The sequence below is a fragment of the Acanthopagrus latus genome, chromosome 10, assembly GCF_904848185.1.
Source record: "Acanthopagrus latus isolate v.2019 chromosome 10, fAcaLat1.1, whole genome shotgun sequence".
Classification (NCBI taxonomy): domain Eukaryota; kingdom Metazoa; phylum Chordata; class Actinopteri; order Spariformes; family Sparidae; genus Acanthopagrus; species Acanthopagrus latus.
The window spans coordinates 7852205-7870733 of NC_051048.1; the positions used below are offsets into that span (position 1 = coordinate 7852205).

The 18529-nt window shown below is 42.2% G+C and overlaps 3 protein-coding genes across 12 annotated transcripts in view; 2 read left to right on the top strand and 1 right to left on the bottom strand.

The window, feature by feature from the left end:
* The first annotated feature begins 1824 nt into the window (after window positions 1–1824).
* On the top strand, window positions 1825–10716 carry lrp10 (low density lipoprotein receptor-related protein 10). 3 transcript variants are annotated; one of them, XM_037113086.1, is made up of 10 exons: window positions 1825–1877; window positions 3337–3500; window positions 3662–3694; window positions 4016–4160; window positions 4686–4879; window positions 5029–5618; window positions 5733–6169; window positions 7001–7195; window positions 7729–7858; window positions 8736–10716. In XM_037113086.1, the coding sequence occupies exons 2-10, from the start codon at window positions 3452–3454 to the stop codon at window positions 9381–9383; spliced, it is 2421 nt and encodes an 806-aa protein (XP_036968981.1). In that variant the 5' UTR covers window positions 1825–1877; window positions 3337–3451; the 3' UTR covers window positions 9384–10716. The 3 variants fall into 3 exon arrangements, with proteins under 3 accessions (XP_036968981.1, XP_036968984.1, XP_036968983.1); XM_037113088.1 differs by lacking the exon at window positions 1825–1877 and adding an exon at window positions 2498–2518; XM_037113089.1 differs by lacking the exon at window positions 3662–3694.
* A 44-nt stretch (window positions 10717–10760) lies between these two features.
* LOC119027680 (leishmanolysin-like peptidase 2) lies at window positions 10761–17164 on the top strand. Of its 4 annotated transcripts, none has more exons than XM_037113091.1 (14): window positions 10761–10959; window positions 12216–12630; window positions 12706–12799; window positions 13435–13501; window positions 13590–13739; window positions 13851–13976; window positions 14057–14141; window positions 15037–15363; window positions 15457–15526; window positions 15633–15729; window positions 15965–16072; window positions 16159–16296; window positions 16705–16814; window positions 16895–17164. In XM_037113091.1, exons 2-14 carry the CDS (start codon window positions 12231–12233, stop codon window positions 17091–17093), a joined length of 1971 nt encoding a protein of 656 aa, XP_036968986.1. In that variant the 5' UTR covers window positions 10761–10959; window positions 12216–12230; the 3' UTR covers window positions 17094–17164. The 4 variants fall into 4 exon arrangements, 2 of the variants coding, with proteins under 2 accessions (XP_036968986.1, XP_036968987.1); XM_037113092.1 differs by having other exon boundaries at window positions 10770–10959; window positions 13450–13501; XR_005077472.1 differs by having other exon boundaries at window positions 10833–10959; window positions 16159–16235; window positions 16895–17027.
* A 61-nt stretch (window positions 17165–17225) lies between these two features.
* The window catches only part of LOC119027676 (ubiquitin carboxyl-terminal hydrolase 17-like protein D), an 85779-nt gene continuing 84475 nt past the window's right edge, over window positions 17226–18529 (bottom strand). For 4 of the 5 annotated variants that reach the window (XM_037113081.1, XM_037113084.1, XM_037113082.1 and 1 more), the window contains 3 exons: window positions 18254–18285; window positions 17797–18162; window positions 17226–17711 (listed from right to left, as the gene is read on the bottom strand). In XM_037113081.1, coding sequence (XP_036968976.1) covers window positions 17548–17711; window positions 17797–18162; window positions 18254–18285 — 562 coding nt within the window. In that variant the 3' untranslated portion in view covers window positions 17226–17547. The remainder of the gene's footprint in view (window positions 17712–17796; window positions 18163–18253; window positions 18286–18529) is intronic. The other variant, XM_037113085.1, reaches the window with a different exon arrangement.

Below are 18529 nucleotides of genomic sequence, written 5' to 3' on the forward strand. Positions count from 1 at the left end.
GTTTCAAAAATACTGACCCCCCCACCCCACCTCATACATCCAGAACATTATAAGACTGTCTGTAGCATAAATCTGTGCATTTCTCTGCATTTCGACAGGATCAATAATAGTCAAAAACATCAGTTGCAACTCTCTGATGGCTATAATGGTGATAATATTGATAATATTACTATTTATAAATGAACCACACAGTAGTCATTAACCACTTACGAAGGATTACTAACAGCAATTGCAACTTTCTTTACAAACAACTGCTAATACATCATTTATAAATCATTTCATTCCTAGTTGAGCGTCAGTAATTATTAAATTGAGTTCAATTCTGACCTTGTTGATTATATATGATTGTTTATATTATTTATATTGTGAATATTATAAGGTGTTACTAAATATAGGTTAATCTATGAATAACAGCAATACCACAGTGCACAAATACTTTGTCGCAAGTGAAAGTGTAATGTAATGTAATGTAAATGTAAGTGAGAAGAACAAAAATATTTGCATCAAAGTGTACTTACCAACAATAGAAATACCCTTCATTAAAAATGGCCCATTTCTAAATGGCATGTATTTCAACATATTACTGTTTTATCATTATTGATACACTAAAGTGTTTATTTTCACTTTAATGTTGCAGCTGGTAAAGGTGAAGCAAAAACTCTGTCTTTTATCTCTTCATCTTCCAAATTATTTTAAATACACACCATCATTTATTCATTGGTAACATGCTGTTATTCCTTTTGACAAACTTGAATAAAAATACTTAGTTACTCTCACTGGATATTATAAAGCCAAACTAAAGGGATTCTATCGCATTATATGCTAAATTGCATTGTGGGTAATGTAGGCACCAGGTTTTAAAAGGAAGAAGAAGACAAGGAATAAAAAAAAAAGTGACATCACTGGATTTGTTTTTAAACTGTCCATGAGTCCAACAGTGCTACTCCAGTGCAATGCTCGACCAATGAATTGCTTTTCCAGGTGCCTACATTACCCACAATGCAATGATAATGATAACACTTTTGTACTTTTAAGTGGAATATTGAGACTTTAACTTCAAATCTCCTTCCAATCCAGCACATGTTTTGCTTACTGTTCTTTTGGATGATGGGGCTTCATCTGGCAGATTAATCTATATTTACAGAGTTTGACAGCAGAAGACTGTTTTCTCATTCATGTGCTGAGGGAAAAAAGTTTCTCGGCCGTTGACCTTGAGTCAGAGGTCAAGATGTGGGCATACAAGATGATTTTGTGACACCCTGAGTAGTTTTGAAGCCACTGAAGGTTTGATACACATTACAGAATGGAAAATGGAAAACAGGACACATCTTGCATCAAGCAGTTAACATTAGGAAGTGAAAAATACTTGAATATTCATAGGCTTTAAGTTAAAAAGAGTAAACACATGAGTAATTTTACTTTTAGAAAATAATGTATTACCCAAAACGTGGAGATCTTTGAGTAAAGGATCTAAATAAAGAAGAATACAATGAAAATATTTTACTTCACATAAATAAGCAAAATGTTCCTGTAAGTGTACTTTGTTACTTTAAGGTATCACAAGTGGTTCCTTTGCCAGTTTTGTGAATCAAAACTAACGTTGAATATTTGTGCGAACCGACACTGACACCTTGTGTTATGAATGAATCATTTCACCAGAATTATTTTTAAACATTTATCGCCCCGTATGAATGCATATAGATATATGAAGTTACAGGATTGTGGATGAATTAGGTGTTGAACTTTTAAAATGAAGAAAAACGAAAGTAAGGTTTCATGAATGGCAGATTAACATCTAAGCCCCGCCCCCTCCCATCACGAGCTAAAATATACGGAAGTAGCTCAGAACTTGTCAACAAGAAAGGCCGACTGACATGGTAACGTACTCGGCTCTTGTCCTTTTTACCATTTAATCATGTTTTTACCGCTTGTGGCCTACGTGTTGTGATTCATTTCGGTACTTAAACCCTCCGTGTCGTTCTCGGAAACATTTTCTTGCGGTGTCGCCGCCGAGAAAACGCGTCTAAACCGAGACCGAAGTCAGGATGTTAGCATTAGCAGTTAGCTCGTCGGGAAGCTAGCTGTTAAAGCTCCTGTGACTGAAAGAGGCGAGCAGCTGCTCCCTCCTTAGCCTTCAAAACGAAACTATCTCACTACGCTGTCCAGGGGTATTATGTAATCTTGTAGGGAACAAAATGGGGTGTTTATGGACAGGAACTCGAGTATTCCGATAGTTTTACATTACTAGAAATAATACAAAGACTTTGAAACTATTTGTTTGGCAAGGACTTAATCTCGGAAGTGCTAGCGTTCCTGGCGTCATTGTTGAGCAGATTAGAGGAAGGAAATCGCTTTGTGTGTGTGTGTGTGTGTGTGTGTGGATGTGAGTATGTGAGTAAACACATACAAGATCAAAACAGCGTCAACTCCAAGGGACCCACGTATTGTTTACCGGATATATCACAATAGTGGATTAATGATGGATTCTACTGCATTGCACACCGTTTTGAGGGCCAGGGTAAAATGCCTCTCTCTTTGAGTCTTCAACTAATAAATACGTTTTAAACATTATGTGAATTAATAGCCCTTGAGAAGGTAAAGCAAATGCAAAATGATTCAGTAATCTAGTTCATTTATCTGAATGAAAGCTTCACGAGTATTTTCTCTGTCGATCAGCTGTGGTTTTTCCCACAGCCCAACGTGACGTCTTTAAAATTATTTTCATATGAAGCTGGAATCAGATATACATATATTTTGTACTCAAACCAGTTAATCGATCATCAAAACAGTTTGCCATTACTATGATAGCTGATAGCTAATTGATTAATTGGTTCATTGTAGGGGCTCTAACCTGAATTAAAATGGAATAAGATGAAGACTAATAATTTTTTACCTAAATTTGTGTTCAGTAAATTTTTTCACTTATATTAATTACCAGTTGATTATTTTGTGATTGTTTGATTCAAGATTCAAGAAAACTTTATTTATCCCGAGGGAAATTGTCGTGCAACAGTAGTAAAACAAAGTGAGAAAGGAATACAAAAGTAATAAATAAACAAGTTACTAAGTACACAGAATGCAGTCCAACAGTGAATAAGATGATTCACCAAATGTAAAAACTAAAACATAAGCTTTCCCAGTTGCAGACTGTTTTTTTTGACACATTGGTTGGAGTTATTTTGCCTTAACTGTGATAATAACTGTTTTGATGTTTGTGTTAGCTGCTCCTATTTGTTTTCAGAGTAATAGAATGATCACTTACTGAGGCTTGCAAGTTAACTCTTGACAGCCAGATCTAACATGTGTTTCTTTTGTGTTCTCTTCCTCACTTTGCAGGTGAAGTCTTCCTGAAAAAAACCTCATATAATGACGCCTCTCTGACATCTTTTTTGTGACTTTCATTTAAAAAAACAAAACAACCAATCCAACTTAGAGGAGAATCACTACCACAATGACAGTCACTTACAACCTCTGCACCCTCATAGTGTTCACCATAGCAGGTGAGTGAATTAACACACATTTATAAGGGACTTTTTGTGTATCTTTTTTAAATGTTTATCAAGCAAAGGTTATGTTTGCGCTTCTCATGTCATACGACATTTTACGACCTCTGTTGGAAATAAAACATCTCTTGTTTTATTTTTGCTTATTTCCTCTGCAGCATGCAGCCATTTTGAGCCTGCCCTCTGCTCTGGTAAAGAGACAAGCTTATTGGCACTTAATCTCATGTTTTACTCTAAGTCATGAAAGGCCTTTTTTCAATGTTAAATGTGCATGGTGATAACTGATAGATATCAGCCTGAGCAGATCATATTAACAGTACTTTAATCAGCCTTATGTTTGTGTGCTTCCCCAAACACTTATTCTCGAATGTAATGTGATAACATTAAGCTAAATAGCTTTAACGTTTTTTTAAGGGTAAAGCAAAGATAGGAATTTTCTTTAACAATGGTTCACAAAACAGGATCTGATTTTGGCTTCTTTACAATTGTGCCTTTGTCTTGCTGTTTCTCAGTGCGCTGTGGGCATGCCCTCCAAGTCTTGGACACTAAAGTCGGAGAGATCAGGAGTTCTGCATACCACAGCTGGTCCTACCGCTTCGGTTCCACCTATGACTGCTGGATGATCAAGGGTTCTGAGGGAGAACCCATAGTTCTCAGGTAGAGACTGAGGGACAGACTTGCTTTTGAGTTGTGTTTCTAATATGTGTAAGATGTAAATCAGATGCTCTCTCCAATGTTAAATATGCACTGAATTTAACCGAATATCATGTAACTATGACAGTAAATCAGGCTGTGAAAAGTATGGAAGGTTATTGTGACACAGAAAATACTGCAGGACCTAGTCTTGTCCCATCATGTTCTGAGGTGAGGGTGTAATGTTATGAATTGCAAAAACAGTTGAGAAACTGTTCATAGATAAAACAGTCAGACAGGAGGGTTTGTTTTTGGGTAATTCAGTGCACTAAACACTGATCACATTAAGCTCAGAATTAAATAACGTGTCTTGCCATATCAGTATGCAGGACAGGTTATTCTGACATTAATGTGGTCAAGTTTTTTTCATCACTTGAAATGTCAACATTTTGTGACAGTTGCCAATTTATATTATCTTACTTTTGTCTGAAAATCTTCATTGTTAATAAGCTTCTCATCTCACTGATCTCACTGTAAATCCTTTTCCAGCTTCTCCCAGTTCTCAGCCCGATGTAGGAAGGAATGGGTGTCTATAAAATCATCAGCTGGTGGTGAGCCACTTGTACTTTGTGGCTCCAAGTTGCCACAACCAATGGAGTTCCCTGGTGGAAATATCACAGTGACACACCACTTCCTCCCACATCTGTTTCCTGTGTCATCTTTTCTGTTGAATTTTGCCAGAGGTATGAGAGCAGGGTGCTTTTTCTTCTTCTTTTAATTTGTATCTGATTGGGAAATTTGAAAGATGTTTTGATTTCTGTTAAAAAAAAAAAAAGAAGATGTTAATTCCTGTCTTCATGTCATTTATTTCATTTTATCTCTGTTTTTCCAGACTCTGGTGAATGCCCAGTAACATCCTTTGAGTGCCTCGGCGGCCGCTGCCTTCCTCTCTCTTGGCACTGTAACGGTCAGGTGGAGTGTCTTGATGAAGGTGCTGGCCTCGGCAGCGATGAACAGGGCTGTGATGCAGAAGCAGAAACCCCAGAACCCCCAAAGTTTGACAGCACAGATGAAGAAGAGATAAAAGCAGACACCTATGTGGAGAGGAAAAACGATAGGGACTCTGAGAGACTTCCGATTGCAGATAAGCCGACCGGCAGAGATATGGAGTCTGATCTGTGGGCGCTGCTGAAGGAGAGGGCGGAGGAGGAGGCCCAGGTAGATCAGGAGCAGCCTCAGACTCAGAGGGAGCTCGCTGTGACGCCTACTCCTATTGAGTGGCCCTGTGGAGGGCTGCTCCAGACCTTCTATGGGACCTTCTCCCCTCCAGCCATTCGGGGTCCTGCAATGTACTGTGTCTGGACTCTGGATCCTCAGGACTCGAGGCCGCTGAGACTGGACCTGCAGCAGCTGGTGCTGGGGCCCGGGGACAGACTGACTGTGTACAATAGAGAGCAAGGCAAAGGAGACATTATTAAAATTGTGAGTTTCTGATGAAGAAATGTCTTACATTTTTTGTCAAAGCCTAAAGCCTAAATGTTGAAGAATTTTAAAAGGCATTTGTTGACATGATGTTTCCTTTTTGCATTTCGATAGATCACCAGCGCCTCCAATTACAAATCAGTCCAAGTTGAATCCCATACTGGCCTGCTGTCATTGACCTACGAGACTCTTCCTGGCTCGGAGGGAAGTGGTTTCAACGCCACGTTCCATGTCGGAACGTACTGCCCCCCTTGGGAGGGTCGTTGTGGGGGGGCTGCAGGAGGCTGCTTTACCCAGGAGCAGCGCTGTGACGGGAAGTGGGACTGTCCAGAGACGGGGAAGGATGAGGAGGGCTGCAGGGGCTGCAGTCTGAACCAGTTCGCCTGCGGGGTAGCAGGGCAGAGAGCGGTGGCATCCAGCCACTTTGCAAGCAGGCCAGTGTGTTACCCAGTCACAGAGAGATGCAACTACCAGCTGTACTGTACTGACGGCAGCGACGAGAGGGACTGCACTGTGTGTCAGCCAGGAACCTTTCATTGTGACAGCGACAGGTCAGTGTCTAAGAGAGTCTCTGGCTCAGAGAGGACAGTTGTCTCATTTTTGTTCTCAGATTTTAGAGATTCAAAGTTCAGTCTTGACTTTGAGAATTGCAGCTGATCAAACAATCTTATCTCAAGGTCCATTTAGATGCTATTCTAGAGCTTATGACCGAAAGACACAGTATTCATTACACTGAGAGACCTTGTGAGCACCTCTCAGACTTCTCATCCTATTTGACTTAGAAGTTGATGTTGATCTTTGTTCTTGATCTTGGAAGCAGCATTCAACAAAATCATCTCTCTTTTAAGATCCATCTAGTAGCTATACAACTACCATTGTTTTGTTTTTATGAGTATGTGTGTCTTCACTGTGGTCAGGTTTGTTAATTATCAGGGCTGGGTGTGTCTTGTTTATAAAGTGTGAGTCAGAGGGTGTGTTCAGAAATGTGACTAAGCGTTAAAATAGATCTGTCTGAAATGTATCGTGTCGGACACCAATCGATTTTCAATCATTGACTTATATGTCAACTGTGATAAATGGTTTGTAAATGTTCCTGAATATTTCCTGGTTCAACTCATGGCCTCCAGTTCACTGCATTGTAAATCAGTGTTCTGAATGAAATCCATGGATGTACTGAATACATCATTTTTGATAAAACAGTTCATCCATAACATCTCTTCAGCCAGTTTAATACACTATTACAGTGTCTGACTATGTGTTTTCAAGACTGCACCTTGTGGTTTTACTACAATGCTCAGGATGCAGCTTCATGTGAAACTGAGTCTCTCCTCAGTTATTTCTGGACGCTCTGACACACAAACGCCCCATTGTTCCGTCTGCAGGTGTGTGTTTGAGAGCTGGCGCTGCGATGGCCAGGTGGACTGTAAGGACGGCACGGACGAGCTCAACTGCACCGTCATCCTGCCCCGCAAGGTCATCACCGCGGCAACAGTGGGCAGCCTGGTCTGTGGGCTTCTGTTGGTCATCGCTATGGGCTGCACCTGTAAACTGTACTCGCTCCGGACCAGGGAGTACAGGTAACTGTTTAGTGCATCTTCTCTCTGCTGTAAGCTAAGGATTTCCTTTGACTTGGCTGCTTCTTCTTCATCTGGGTTTTGTGCCAATAATGTGAGATAGTGAGTCACCAGTTTGTTTGTCTTACTACTAGCTTCAGTTATTGCCAGCACTACCAGGCAGCACCTCTCAGACACAGAGCAGAGCCTCTCACAACACAGCCAGTACACTGCGTACTTCTCCCTTTATACTGAGGATAACAAGAACTACCAGGTTGTCGTAAAGTGTGAGCTTCCCACGAAGCAATTTGTCTCAGCCAGAGTGGGTTGTATCATGTTTACTCTTCCAAAAAGTACACACACAGCACCCTTTCTGATGAAGTGAAAACATTAGTATATATGTTGTATATCAAACCAACCTGTGAGGTTGCTATAAAAGAAAATAGATATATAATAAAAGATGCATCAAGTGCTTCAAAACAAGTGTGCTAACAGTCTCAAGCAAATTGGACGTGTTTGAGCGTGACTGTGCTTTAATGTGTATTGTTTTTCGACAGCTTGTTTGCTCCAATCAGCCGCCAGGAAGCAGAGCTGATCCAGCAGCAGGCTCCTCCCTCCTACGGTCAGCTGATTGCTCAGGGAATCATCCCGCCAGTGGAAGACTTCCCTACAGAAAACCCCAACGAGGTGAGAGAAAAGGGCGCTACACAAACTGTAAACCGCCTGCAGTGAAGCACATTGTTTATGATTTATACTGATGTCTGATAATCAATAAATCCATTTCAGTCTTTAATGAGAAGCTTTGACAATATATAGGATTTGTACAACACCTTGAAAGTTGGGAAGATGATTCATTTTAATATAATCTGAACATCATCATGTTGCATTTTGACTTTGTTTTTAGGTTTTTTATATTTTTATATATATATATTTTTTAATGCTGAACCTGTCATTCTTGTCTGTGTTTACATAGAGTACTATGAGTATAAAGCAATTGTGTAAACTTTGTGTCCCTTTCATTTATAGTAACAATTCAGATGTGGCATTAAAGGCTTTCAGAGTCTGCAGATTCTTGGTTTAGATACCTTGAAAGTGCTTGAATTTTTACTCTTAAAACCTTCAAAGCCTGTTTTTTTCATTCCTGGGAAAAGAGGCCACAGAGTTGCTCATCCCACGGTCATCTATAGTTGGCCCCGTCTTTTATGCCATGTGCTCCATGTTAGCAGCCGTATGAAGCAGGCTGTCGGCTGAAGTAGGCAGCCGTGTTAAGATAGAGCTAATGTGCTGTTACCATGCAGGTTCACACTGAGGTGCTTTGTTATTAGTTGGTGTTGACAGCTGAGGTAGAGGAGGAGGAGGAGGAGGAGGAGGGATTAAGAGCGTGAAACAAAGCCTGCTCTGTCTGATGGGATCTGGCAAAGATACAAACTCATACCTTCAACTTGACTCTAAGTTTTTTGTGAATGTTATGTTTGGGGATTCGAATGATTTGTTAAGATATTGATGTGATTTTAACTGAATTGCACTTTTTCTGCTCTCCATTTCTTTTCATCCTCCTCCTCAGACCTCATCTCTCTCTCTGAGAGGAATTCTCCAGCTGCTCCGTCAGGACGCCGCCAACTCCCCACACCGCAGACGCAGGCCCCGATTCGTCCGCCGGGCTGTTCGTCGCATGAGGAGATGGGGTCTAATCCCCAGACCTCCCTCCAGGCCGAGTCAGACGCCGAGCTCCAGCCAGCAGCAGGCGGACCCCGCTCCTTCTGGCCAGGAACCGGCTCACTCCACTCCCACGAGCTCCTCGTCGGCCGTGGAGGCGGTCAACCAGCCGGTGCCTCAGAAGCTTGGCCTGTTGGCTCAGACGGAGCAGCAGCAGCAGCAGCAGCAGCAACAAGGGGCACCGCCTCCTCTTCTGCCACCGCCTGTCGCGTCCCCACCTCCACCTCCGTACGCTCCCCCAGCTCCACCCTCAACTGCCCCCAACACTCCTCCTGTCGCCGTCCCCCCGAGCAGCCCCTCTCTGGCCTCCATCTTCCACACGCTGGGCCTGAGCATCTCCCTCTTCAGAGCCTCGCCCTCCTCCTCCACCAACTCCATGCCCCTCTCTGCCTCCCCCTCTTTCTCCTCCTCCTCGTGCTCCTCCGATGACGACGTGCTGCTTATCCCCCTGTCTGAGGACACCACTTCAGAGGATGATGTACCCATGCTCACCTGAATGACTTCCCCACCCACACACCCACCCTCACCCCTCCTTTATCTCCTCACTGATTAAAAACTGAAACCCAGTCTTTCCATGTTTGTTCGAACTTCAGCACAGGAGCAAGACTCACCCTCACTGTGCAAGTCTGGTGCCTTTTGAAATTGAGTTGGATTTGTTGACTTATGGAATCAAAGTATATGACCATTTTTTTTTTTTTTTTTTATTTTTTAAAAAGACCTTGAGAAAGTTTTAGCCGAGCAGCATGGCTGACGTGTGTTTGACAGAAAGTGTAGGTGAGTATTGGATGTGCACTTAATGAATGCCAGGCTGCACGTTGAAGGTAAACTTTTGCACAGAAGAATCTTCCCTATCCAGAAACTGAGGCAGGCTACTGTCAGGTTGAATGATTAGAGTTTTTAGACGATGTGATAGAAAAATATTGTGTTTGTATGACTGTGTGAATGCAGTTTGCGTTTTAGTCTTACATTTGACCGTGGAGTATGTCTGTAGATGTGGATTGTGTCCACATACTTCTGCATCCAGTGTCATGTAATATCACAGATGATTATATCTATAAAAAAAAGAAGAATCACTTCCCCTATTTAAGTGCCTTTTGAGGAGTTTCCTGTAGGTGGTAAGTTGAGGAGGTCTCCATGATACACACTGCACACCAAAACACGCAGAGGCACATGTTTTCTCACACCATAGCACGCATTGACACATCAGTCGATTTATTATAAAAAAAACAAAACAAACAAAAAACTGCATGTCTACGCTGCAAGCTGGCAATAACGTTTCGGGACCCCTATTTTAGTGCACATCGATCGCAGCATAACTGCGTGTTCACTCTCCAAATGAATGTATGTAATCTACAAGCAAAATGTGTCAAAAGACAATCTCTTTGGTGCCTGATTTCAGGATGCGTTTGTGAGTGTGTGTATGTGTGTGTGTGTGCGCGCGTGTATGTAGTGTGCACAGGAAGATGAGGTGCCCCGGTGGTGAAAAGGGGGGGCCCCCGAATTCACAAAACGACCTCAACTTGAATCTTCAACCCTTGAGGGGAATCGATCGCATTCTGTCATATTTTGACACAACAGACTTGTGGTGTGCCATTTGTATTATTGTACATTTTATGGTGTTTTTATTTCAGGAAGTTACTTCTCTTTTCCTTTTTTTTTTTTTTTTTTCGCTCTAAAGTTCTGTTTAGCTTTGTTGAATGTATTAGGGTCGACGTGGAGTAGCCGGAAGTTTTAAATTTGCAGAGAGAAAGTGATTTTATGGTTTATTAGGGTCAATTTCACTGTATATAAGTAAAAATGTGGCTGAGATTAAACAATTTGCACTTTTAGGTGCCGAGTGTTTTGTGTGTATTTGTATGTTGGGGGTATGGGGGGAGAAAAATACTGTAAAAAATCACACCTGACCCTCAGTGATGTCAGAGTCATTGTGCTTTGTATTCAAAAGTCCTATGGAAATTCAGACCTCTGAGAGAGCTCCTCAGTGGACGGAGAGCAGAGGCTCAGATCATCACTCTGGTTGCCTCTGAGGATCGGGACTACATGGCTGGACTGAGGTTGCAATCGCCTACAAGGTAATTACAAAGAACAAAGTTGATTGAACTGATAAATGTTGCAGGTTAAAATGATAATTTGAGCTCAAATTCACTCTACATTTCACAGCCGCTCCAGCACTTACATGGCCTTATTCCTTGCGGCAGACTCATTCAAAGTGGGCTAAAACTTTCTCATAATTACCTTTTTGTTTCTGTCTGGAGGACGACAATGGAAACAAATTAACTTATTTTGTTTTTGATATATTTTTTTCTGTCCGTAGAAGGTTTGGTGGTTTGCAATTACAGTACATTGAATCCATTTTTACAGTGAACTCATTGGCTGTAAAAGTACACCCTATAATTACATTTCACATTTAAGGAACTAAATGTTTCCTTTAGGCCATTATTGCCTGTTTGCACTGTAGTCTAAAAAACCCACAAACATTAGATAAATGAGTCTCCTGACGTTTCAAAAAGCAGTCCCTCGTTTTGTACGCGTTCTTCTTCCTGTGATTATCTGTTGAGGCACAATAAAGAGAAACCAGCTGGTTTGCGGTTGCAAACAAATACTACATATACTTGCTACAAATACTCAACCAATAAACATTCAGTGTTGCAATCCACAACAAACAAAGTTCCTTTATGTTAGGAAAGTAATGCCTCTTAAGCGGGGAGTTTTTAGGGTAATCCTGATTACTGGTGTGGCAAACCAGTGATTTCCTCCAAAGGTTTGTACACTGTGTACCGTTTTGTCCAATGCTCAACATCGGTTTATGTGGAGGAGCAAATAAGTATCTGCATTTAGTTTCATATCATCCGTTGAGTAAATAGATTTGAGGACATGACACTCATGTTTAATTCAAAAAGGTAACTTGTTCTTGACATTTCTGGGTTTTATTTGCCGATATGAGGGTCGAAATCGCAAAGCCAGGTATGCAGGAACATGTCAGGGTCAACGCTGAATACTTTATCATGTGTGTATCTGTATTTATTTAAGATTTAAATACATTGAACTCATAATGTGTCTTTTGGTTGTCAAATATCCTCCTTCCCGTTCGAAATAGCGTACTTTACAAAATGAAATACATTCATGGAGGATTTAGAGGGGGATAAAGCTTACCTAAATCCTGGGATAATCAATAAAAATGCATTTCTGATCTCAATGTATATATTTATCTGTAAACTGTGTTAGCGTTAGTTTGATATACTCAGCCATGAGTGAATATCCTGCAGCTTAGCAAAGCTCCTCGAACCAGAAAGTCTAACAGCTCATCATCCTCCTGACCCTGACACAGGTCCCGCCTATAATTATGGTTTTACCTCCATCCCAGAGACTCTGGGTGGGGATGCTGGCAGTAATGGTGGCTTTGGTTGTGGAGTTCCCCGGAGCTCTGCCGAAGTGCATCTTTGATGAGGTTCAGGCTCAGAACGGGGTGGTCCGAGCTGCACCCCGTGGCCCACCCAGTCTCAGAGCCCAGGCCGGGCAGCAAACTCATCATCCTGGATGGAGGGCATCGCCCCTGCAAGGCCTGTCAGAGAGGCAGAGGAGAAGTGAGAGAAAGATACCCCCGCCCACTCCCACCTCGCCACAGCCAATCAGGATCCGGAGCTGGGTTCCGAAGGAGAGCAACAACCTATCAGAGGTTGAGGAGAAGAGAGTGGCGGCAGCGGTTGAGGAGGCTGTGAGGATGGTGTCTTCTTTACTGTCAGGTGAAAAAACGGAACACACACACACACACACACACACTCTGAAATGTACAATAATGAACTGTTGACCTTTAACAGTGGACAGAGGGAAGGGTCCGTTGCTGCTCAGCAGAGACATCAACAAATACTGCAAGTTTATCTGGAGGAATTCAAGTACTGCCAACTACAACAGGTGTGTGTGTGTGTGTGTGTGTGTGTGTGTGTGTGTGTGTGTGTGTGTGGCTTCAGCCCATGAGACACACTCCTTGGGACTATTTTGCTTCCGTCTTCTTTTAGACAAATGGAAAGAAAACATCCAAAATACACACGCAAGAGTTTATTTTAGTGATTTAAATGAGTGCCCATTTAATTATATAGCCTCATTTACACATTTTTTATTTACAATACAAATAATTTTCTCACTGTAACTAAATAGCTGGGGAAGTTTCATGGTGATATCTATTAGTTGTAGCCCATCCACCCATAGTGTTGACACAGGATTGTGTTTTTATTTTTATGACAATATATTTTCCAGTTTATCCAAAGAAACATAAAGAACTTTCATGGGTTATACACCTTAACTCAAATTATCAAGATTTATGTAAACTTCACTTTATGTTGCAACCTTAGATATGACAGAATTACAGGTGTGAGCTCTCTAGAAAACAGGGTGGCTGGCAGAATATCATTTATATATTAAACATCACCACTTGCTGAAATCCATTTGGGTCGCATAATCGGCTTGTTTTTGATCAGCCGTCCTTTCCCTTTCACGTGGCACAGTGAAATAAAGGAGAGATGTTGCAAAAATGTATTAAAAAGTCACAGTTCTCCTTCCTGCAGGTGCGGTCGAGCCAACAGCAACTACAGATCTGAGACCTGTCTGGATGTGACAGTAGGTATCAACCTGAATGATTTTGCTATAGGAATGTAACCCAGCACCTAATATGTTACACGCTGTTTGCTGTCCTCGTTACCAACAGATCCCAGATGATCACCTGGCCGGGTGTCGTATTTACCCAGAGGCTGATTCACCTCGCAGGACTGAGCTCCGTCCTGACGGCGCTGGACTCCCTGACACCGACTTCCTGCTGTACCTCCACCTAGGGGCCACTGACAAGTGTAGAGCCGAGGTAGGGAGCCACTGAAGCTTAAAGCACAACTGAGAAGTGAATAGAAAGTACATAGTTAAAGCACTTTTAAGAAGAGAAACTGACAAAGTGTTGCAATGGAACACCCCTCAGCCTAACGTGTTGGCCTACGCCGTCCACTGCCAGACGGACGCCCATGGGCGACCTGTAGCTGGGGTGGTGGTGATCTGCCGGGACAGACTGACAAGAGCCGCATACAGCCACCAGACTTCTGTACAGGTACCATCATCAATATCCATTTCATCATGTGAGTTCTTCTAAACATGTGTCGAATCGTGTGTTTCCTCTGTTTTTTCCAGGCTGTGATCCACGAGCTGTTTCACGCGCTTGGTTTCTCCAAGCATCTCTTCCACACCTGGAGAGACTGTTCGTCCACCAACACAGGTTTTAAACGCTCATTTCATCATCATAACGTGGAATCTGGCTCATTTGTTGTGTTGTTCAGTGTGACTAACTAGTATAATTGGGTGTGAAATGATCAGGGGACAACTGGACCTACTTGCGGGTTGTGCGCATTTATTGTGGTAACTGAAAAAGCAATGACTTCCTGATTGTGAAACATTTACTTTGTTTGATAGCAGACTTGACGTGTGTCTTCTAAATGTTGCTTTGCTTTTATACTTTGGAATTAATCATATTTTTTTTTTTTTTGCAAATGTGGTTGGAAAAAAGTGAGAGAGAGACAGAATAGTTGCACAAAACTAGTAAAACTATAAAATGATTTCATTTAAGCCACTAAAAAGAGTAATATGAATACATTAAAAATGGCTTATTGACAATGAAATACCAGTAAACCGTTTGGAACAAGGGTTTAATGTGCTGCACGAAATGAAGATGAAAGCATTCCTGACCTACAGATGAATAAAACCAGCTGAATTAAAGCATATAAAAAAAGGAAATTCTCAATAATATAAGACAAAAACATAAGAAGAGGAGCAATATAAAATCTAAATGTATGTTATATGTGGGTTCTGGGGGCCCCTGTGGAGGCCTTTCAAAGAAAGTTAACCCTGTTTTAGTGCTGTGCCACCAGACGAGAGAGCAGCTTCTCCCTCACCACTCTATAGTAAAACATAGTTATAATTTTATGGCTTACTCAAACTGTTTAGGTCAGAATCTGTACTGCTGACAGGTATTAGGAGTAACCATAACAACTATCAAGACAGAACCATCCTTCTTGTCGACATCAATAGAGAGAGGGATCAGTAGTATAACAGCTTTCACTCACATTAAAGATCAGATGGGTTCAAAAACAGTTCTAATGAGATTTGCTCTCCAGCTGGAGCTGCCTGTTCTCCTCGAGGCACAGTGACTCACTCCGATGGATCGGGCCAGATGAGGATTTACACCCCGTCCGTCATCTCAGCCCTGCAGGAGCACCTGGCGTCCACTGACCCAGAGCTGGGAGCGCCGCTGGAGAACCTGGTACCAAGCAGCAAACTGTCCTCCCACTGGGAGTCCAGGGTCCTGCAGGGCTCCATCATGGCGGCGGTGCTGGGGGACCCCGCCGCAGTTCGGATCGACCCGGTCACCCTGGCTGCACTACAGGACACAGGCTGGTACAGTGTCAACCTGAGCCGGGCGCAGAGTCTAGTCTGGGGAGAAGGTCAGGAAGATATCTACATGGTTGACAACCTGACTCATGTGTTTTAAGATTATTTGCAAGAGGAGGTAATCCAATAAATGTGTGTTTTTGTAGGTGAAGGAGCCATGTTTGGGTCTCTCTCAACCTGTCAGGACAAGTCTTCATCCTTCTTCTGCACTGGCAGGTTGATTTATAATTATTTATTTGCTTTATACACAGACTAAAGTCACTTTTTTTTCTCTTAATACCACATATCCAGCACTCATGTTTGCTTTATTCCTTTCTTTCAGGGGGTTCGGGTGTCATTATCTTCACCTCCACAAGGGGGAGTGCCAGACTGATGAATACCTGGAGGGATGTGGAGTGTACAAACCCCTCAAGAATGGAGTCAGTTTTGGGATTCAGTAAAAAATCATCATCACCGAAACAATATTCTGCAGATTACAGAACACACTTAACTCTTCTTATACTCAATTTTCTCTGGATGTTTCCTTTTTCCAGTCTGTAAAGCAGAAACATGCCTCTCTAGTTCTATTTCTTGCACCCTAGATTGCAGTTCTTGCCATTTTTCTTGCCACTGCAGCAGCGCTTGTCCCCCCCTGTTCTTCCTTTTGTCCTTTAGAGTGAATGTTGGAAAGGGGAAAATGCCTGGAGGTCAGCTGAAGAGGACAGGAGCGGGGAGATATTTGGCGTCGACAGCCGATGCTTCGTCTCCGGCCTCACCAGACAGGTGAGCGCTTGTGCGTGAATGCTCGTCACCAACTGTTTTATTTTCTTTTTAACAGGATTTTCTTCCTCTCCATCTCTTTCTTTTAGAACCACAGTGGGATTATTTTGTCCAACAGCTCCGCGGAGGGACGCTGTTACAGACACAGGTGTGCTGGACCGAACAGGTACCAAATCCAGGTGTCTGGCTCGGAATGGGTGGACTGTCCGGCAGGGGGCACCACTCAGGTGACATGACAAAACAACACACAGTCTTTAACTGTGGCTCACTGAGAATCAGTAGGGTCGTGGAGAATGAACAGACTAATTATGGCTTCTGAGGTATTCTAAGCAGTGGTTTTGAAACCTATTTGATGTTGTTGATTTTGTCCCCTGTCGCCCAAGAAATTGCTTTTAGATGCTAATAACTAACCACAATGAAAGCACAAAAGTGACAATGTGATGCAGTGTAAATGAATTGTTGCAATAAATGAGATATTATCAGGGACAATGTGTAGGTGTATTGTTTTAAGTGCTTCCTACACTATGCGACATATATGCATGAGTAATAGATTGTTTATAGTGATGTCATCATTATATCGTAATGGATGTGACGATGATGCCAGATCTTGACGTCTTTGCTGTTTTACCCCTCAGATTAAAGGATATCAGGGTTTAGTTTCCTGCCCTGACAGGAGGTTGTGTCTCCACGCTGACATCACTCCTCCCCCAGACAACGTCATTCCGTTTCCTGCCTCTATCACAAGGCAAGTGCGACTTTAAACAAGCAACTTTCTTCCGGTACTGTAACCTGTAAATCATACTAACTTTGTCTCTTGTCACTCAGTGATCCCTACGAGACTCTAACCTCAGCCCAGGACGAGACGTGGTCGCCCCTCAGACCCCCTGCAGAGCTCGCTGCAGCCACAGCGCTCTGCGTCACCGCCGCTCTGTGTCTCCTGGCTGCAGTCGTGGTGTCTTATAGGAAATGCTGGTCCCGCAGGGTCAGGGTCCACTCTGCCCCAGAGGAGCACAGTGATCTGTAGCAAACGCCGGCTATTGAATCTTTGAATGTAAACTTTCAGCAGTGAAAAAGTTGAATAAACTCTGTTTCTTGAGATTGAATTATCATTTTTTTTTATTCAAAGAAAACATTCATTTGCATATGAACTTTTATTGAACAGCAAATAATGAACATGTTTTGCGATGGGGCAGACTCCACTAAACACAAAATGATGTAATGATAAATTATATTGAAAGCATCGCAAAATACACATTAAAGACATAATTAACTGAAGTAATACAGAAATAATGGAGATCTTCAAGTTAAAAAATACTACAAAAAAAATGGTCTCCCTTAATCATTCATGTTGTTTGTGACATAGCTCAGTAAATGAAATACAAAAATTGAGAATCACAGTTGATTAACAACATTAAGAGCTTTCATCTTGGCATCAAGTTGCCGATTATCATTTTCTAATTCCATGTCCGGCGCTGACATCATGGGTTCCCGGCTCTGTCTACTATGGTTGGTTGATAAGGTAATAGTATGGGGATAAGGATCACGGCTATTGCAAGAACACCAACAACGATGATGGCACCAATCACAAAAGGATTCTTCAGGATGTCAGCTAGTCTCTCACAGGGTTGCTCGGAATCCCAATCTGGTTGGAAAGGAAGACAGAACATATTTTCCTTAGACGAGCACTTTCAAATGAGGGATTCATTGTGCAGACAATTTCACCTCACCTCCCCTTTTACTGCTCATTTCTATCCTCTTATCTGGCTTTGTCCTGCTGTCCGGGTGATGTTTACTGGAGTAAGCTGTGGGTTGTTTTTTAGGGAGGAAATCATCTGTCTCTGCTGGGGCCCTGTGCTGGTCCCTGGTGAAGCTCGAAACTTTCCTTCCATGCTCTGGATGACCCTCCTCTCCTCTGTAGTGATGCCTGAATGACTCTTTGTCCCTCTCATTTCTATCTTGAACTTGTCTGTTTCCTTTATCACGTGCACTTTCCCTGATTTGTTTTTTGTGTTCCACTTTGTGTCCCATCCGTTGATCCAGATGACCGGTTTCATCCTGTCGTTCTCTCCCCTCGTGTCTCTGACTCCCTGAGGCTTCAAGAAGAAGAAAAGTCACACATGTTGATTAATTATCTGTAAATATTACAAGCTTTGAAGATTTCTGGATGCATGTTTGTGATCTTACCTCTATACAAGAGCAGATATGCAGTGCGGGAACTGTTGAACAGCCAAATTGAAGTTATTGTTTGCACAGTGCAGCAAAAAGTTGAGAACATAAAGTTAACATTTCCAGATATATGATAGAATATATGTCAGATTTGAGACTAAACATTCAGGGTTTATCATGAAAAGAGAAGTTGGTATCACAATCTCACCACAAGGTCCACTTAGCACTGTAGCTGGTTAGGGTTAGGGTTAGGGTTAAGCTTTTGATCATATCACATGATCTTCTCAACAACTT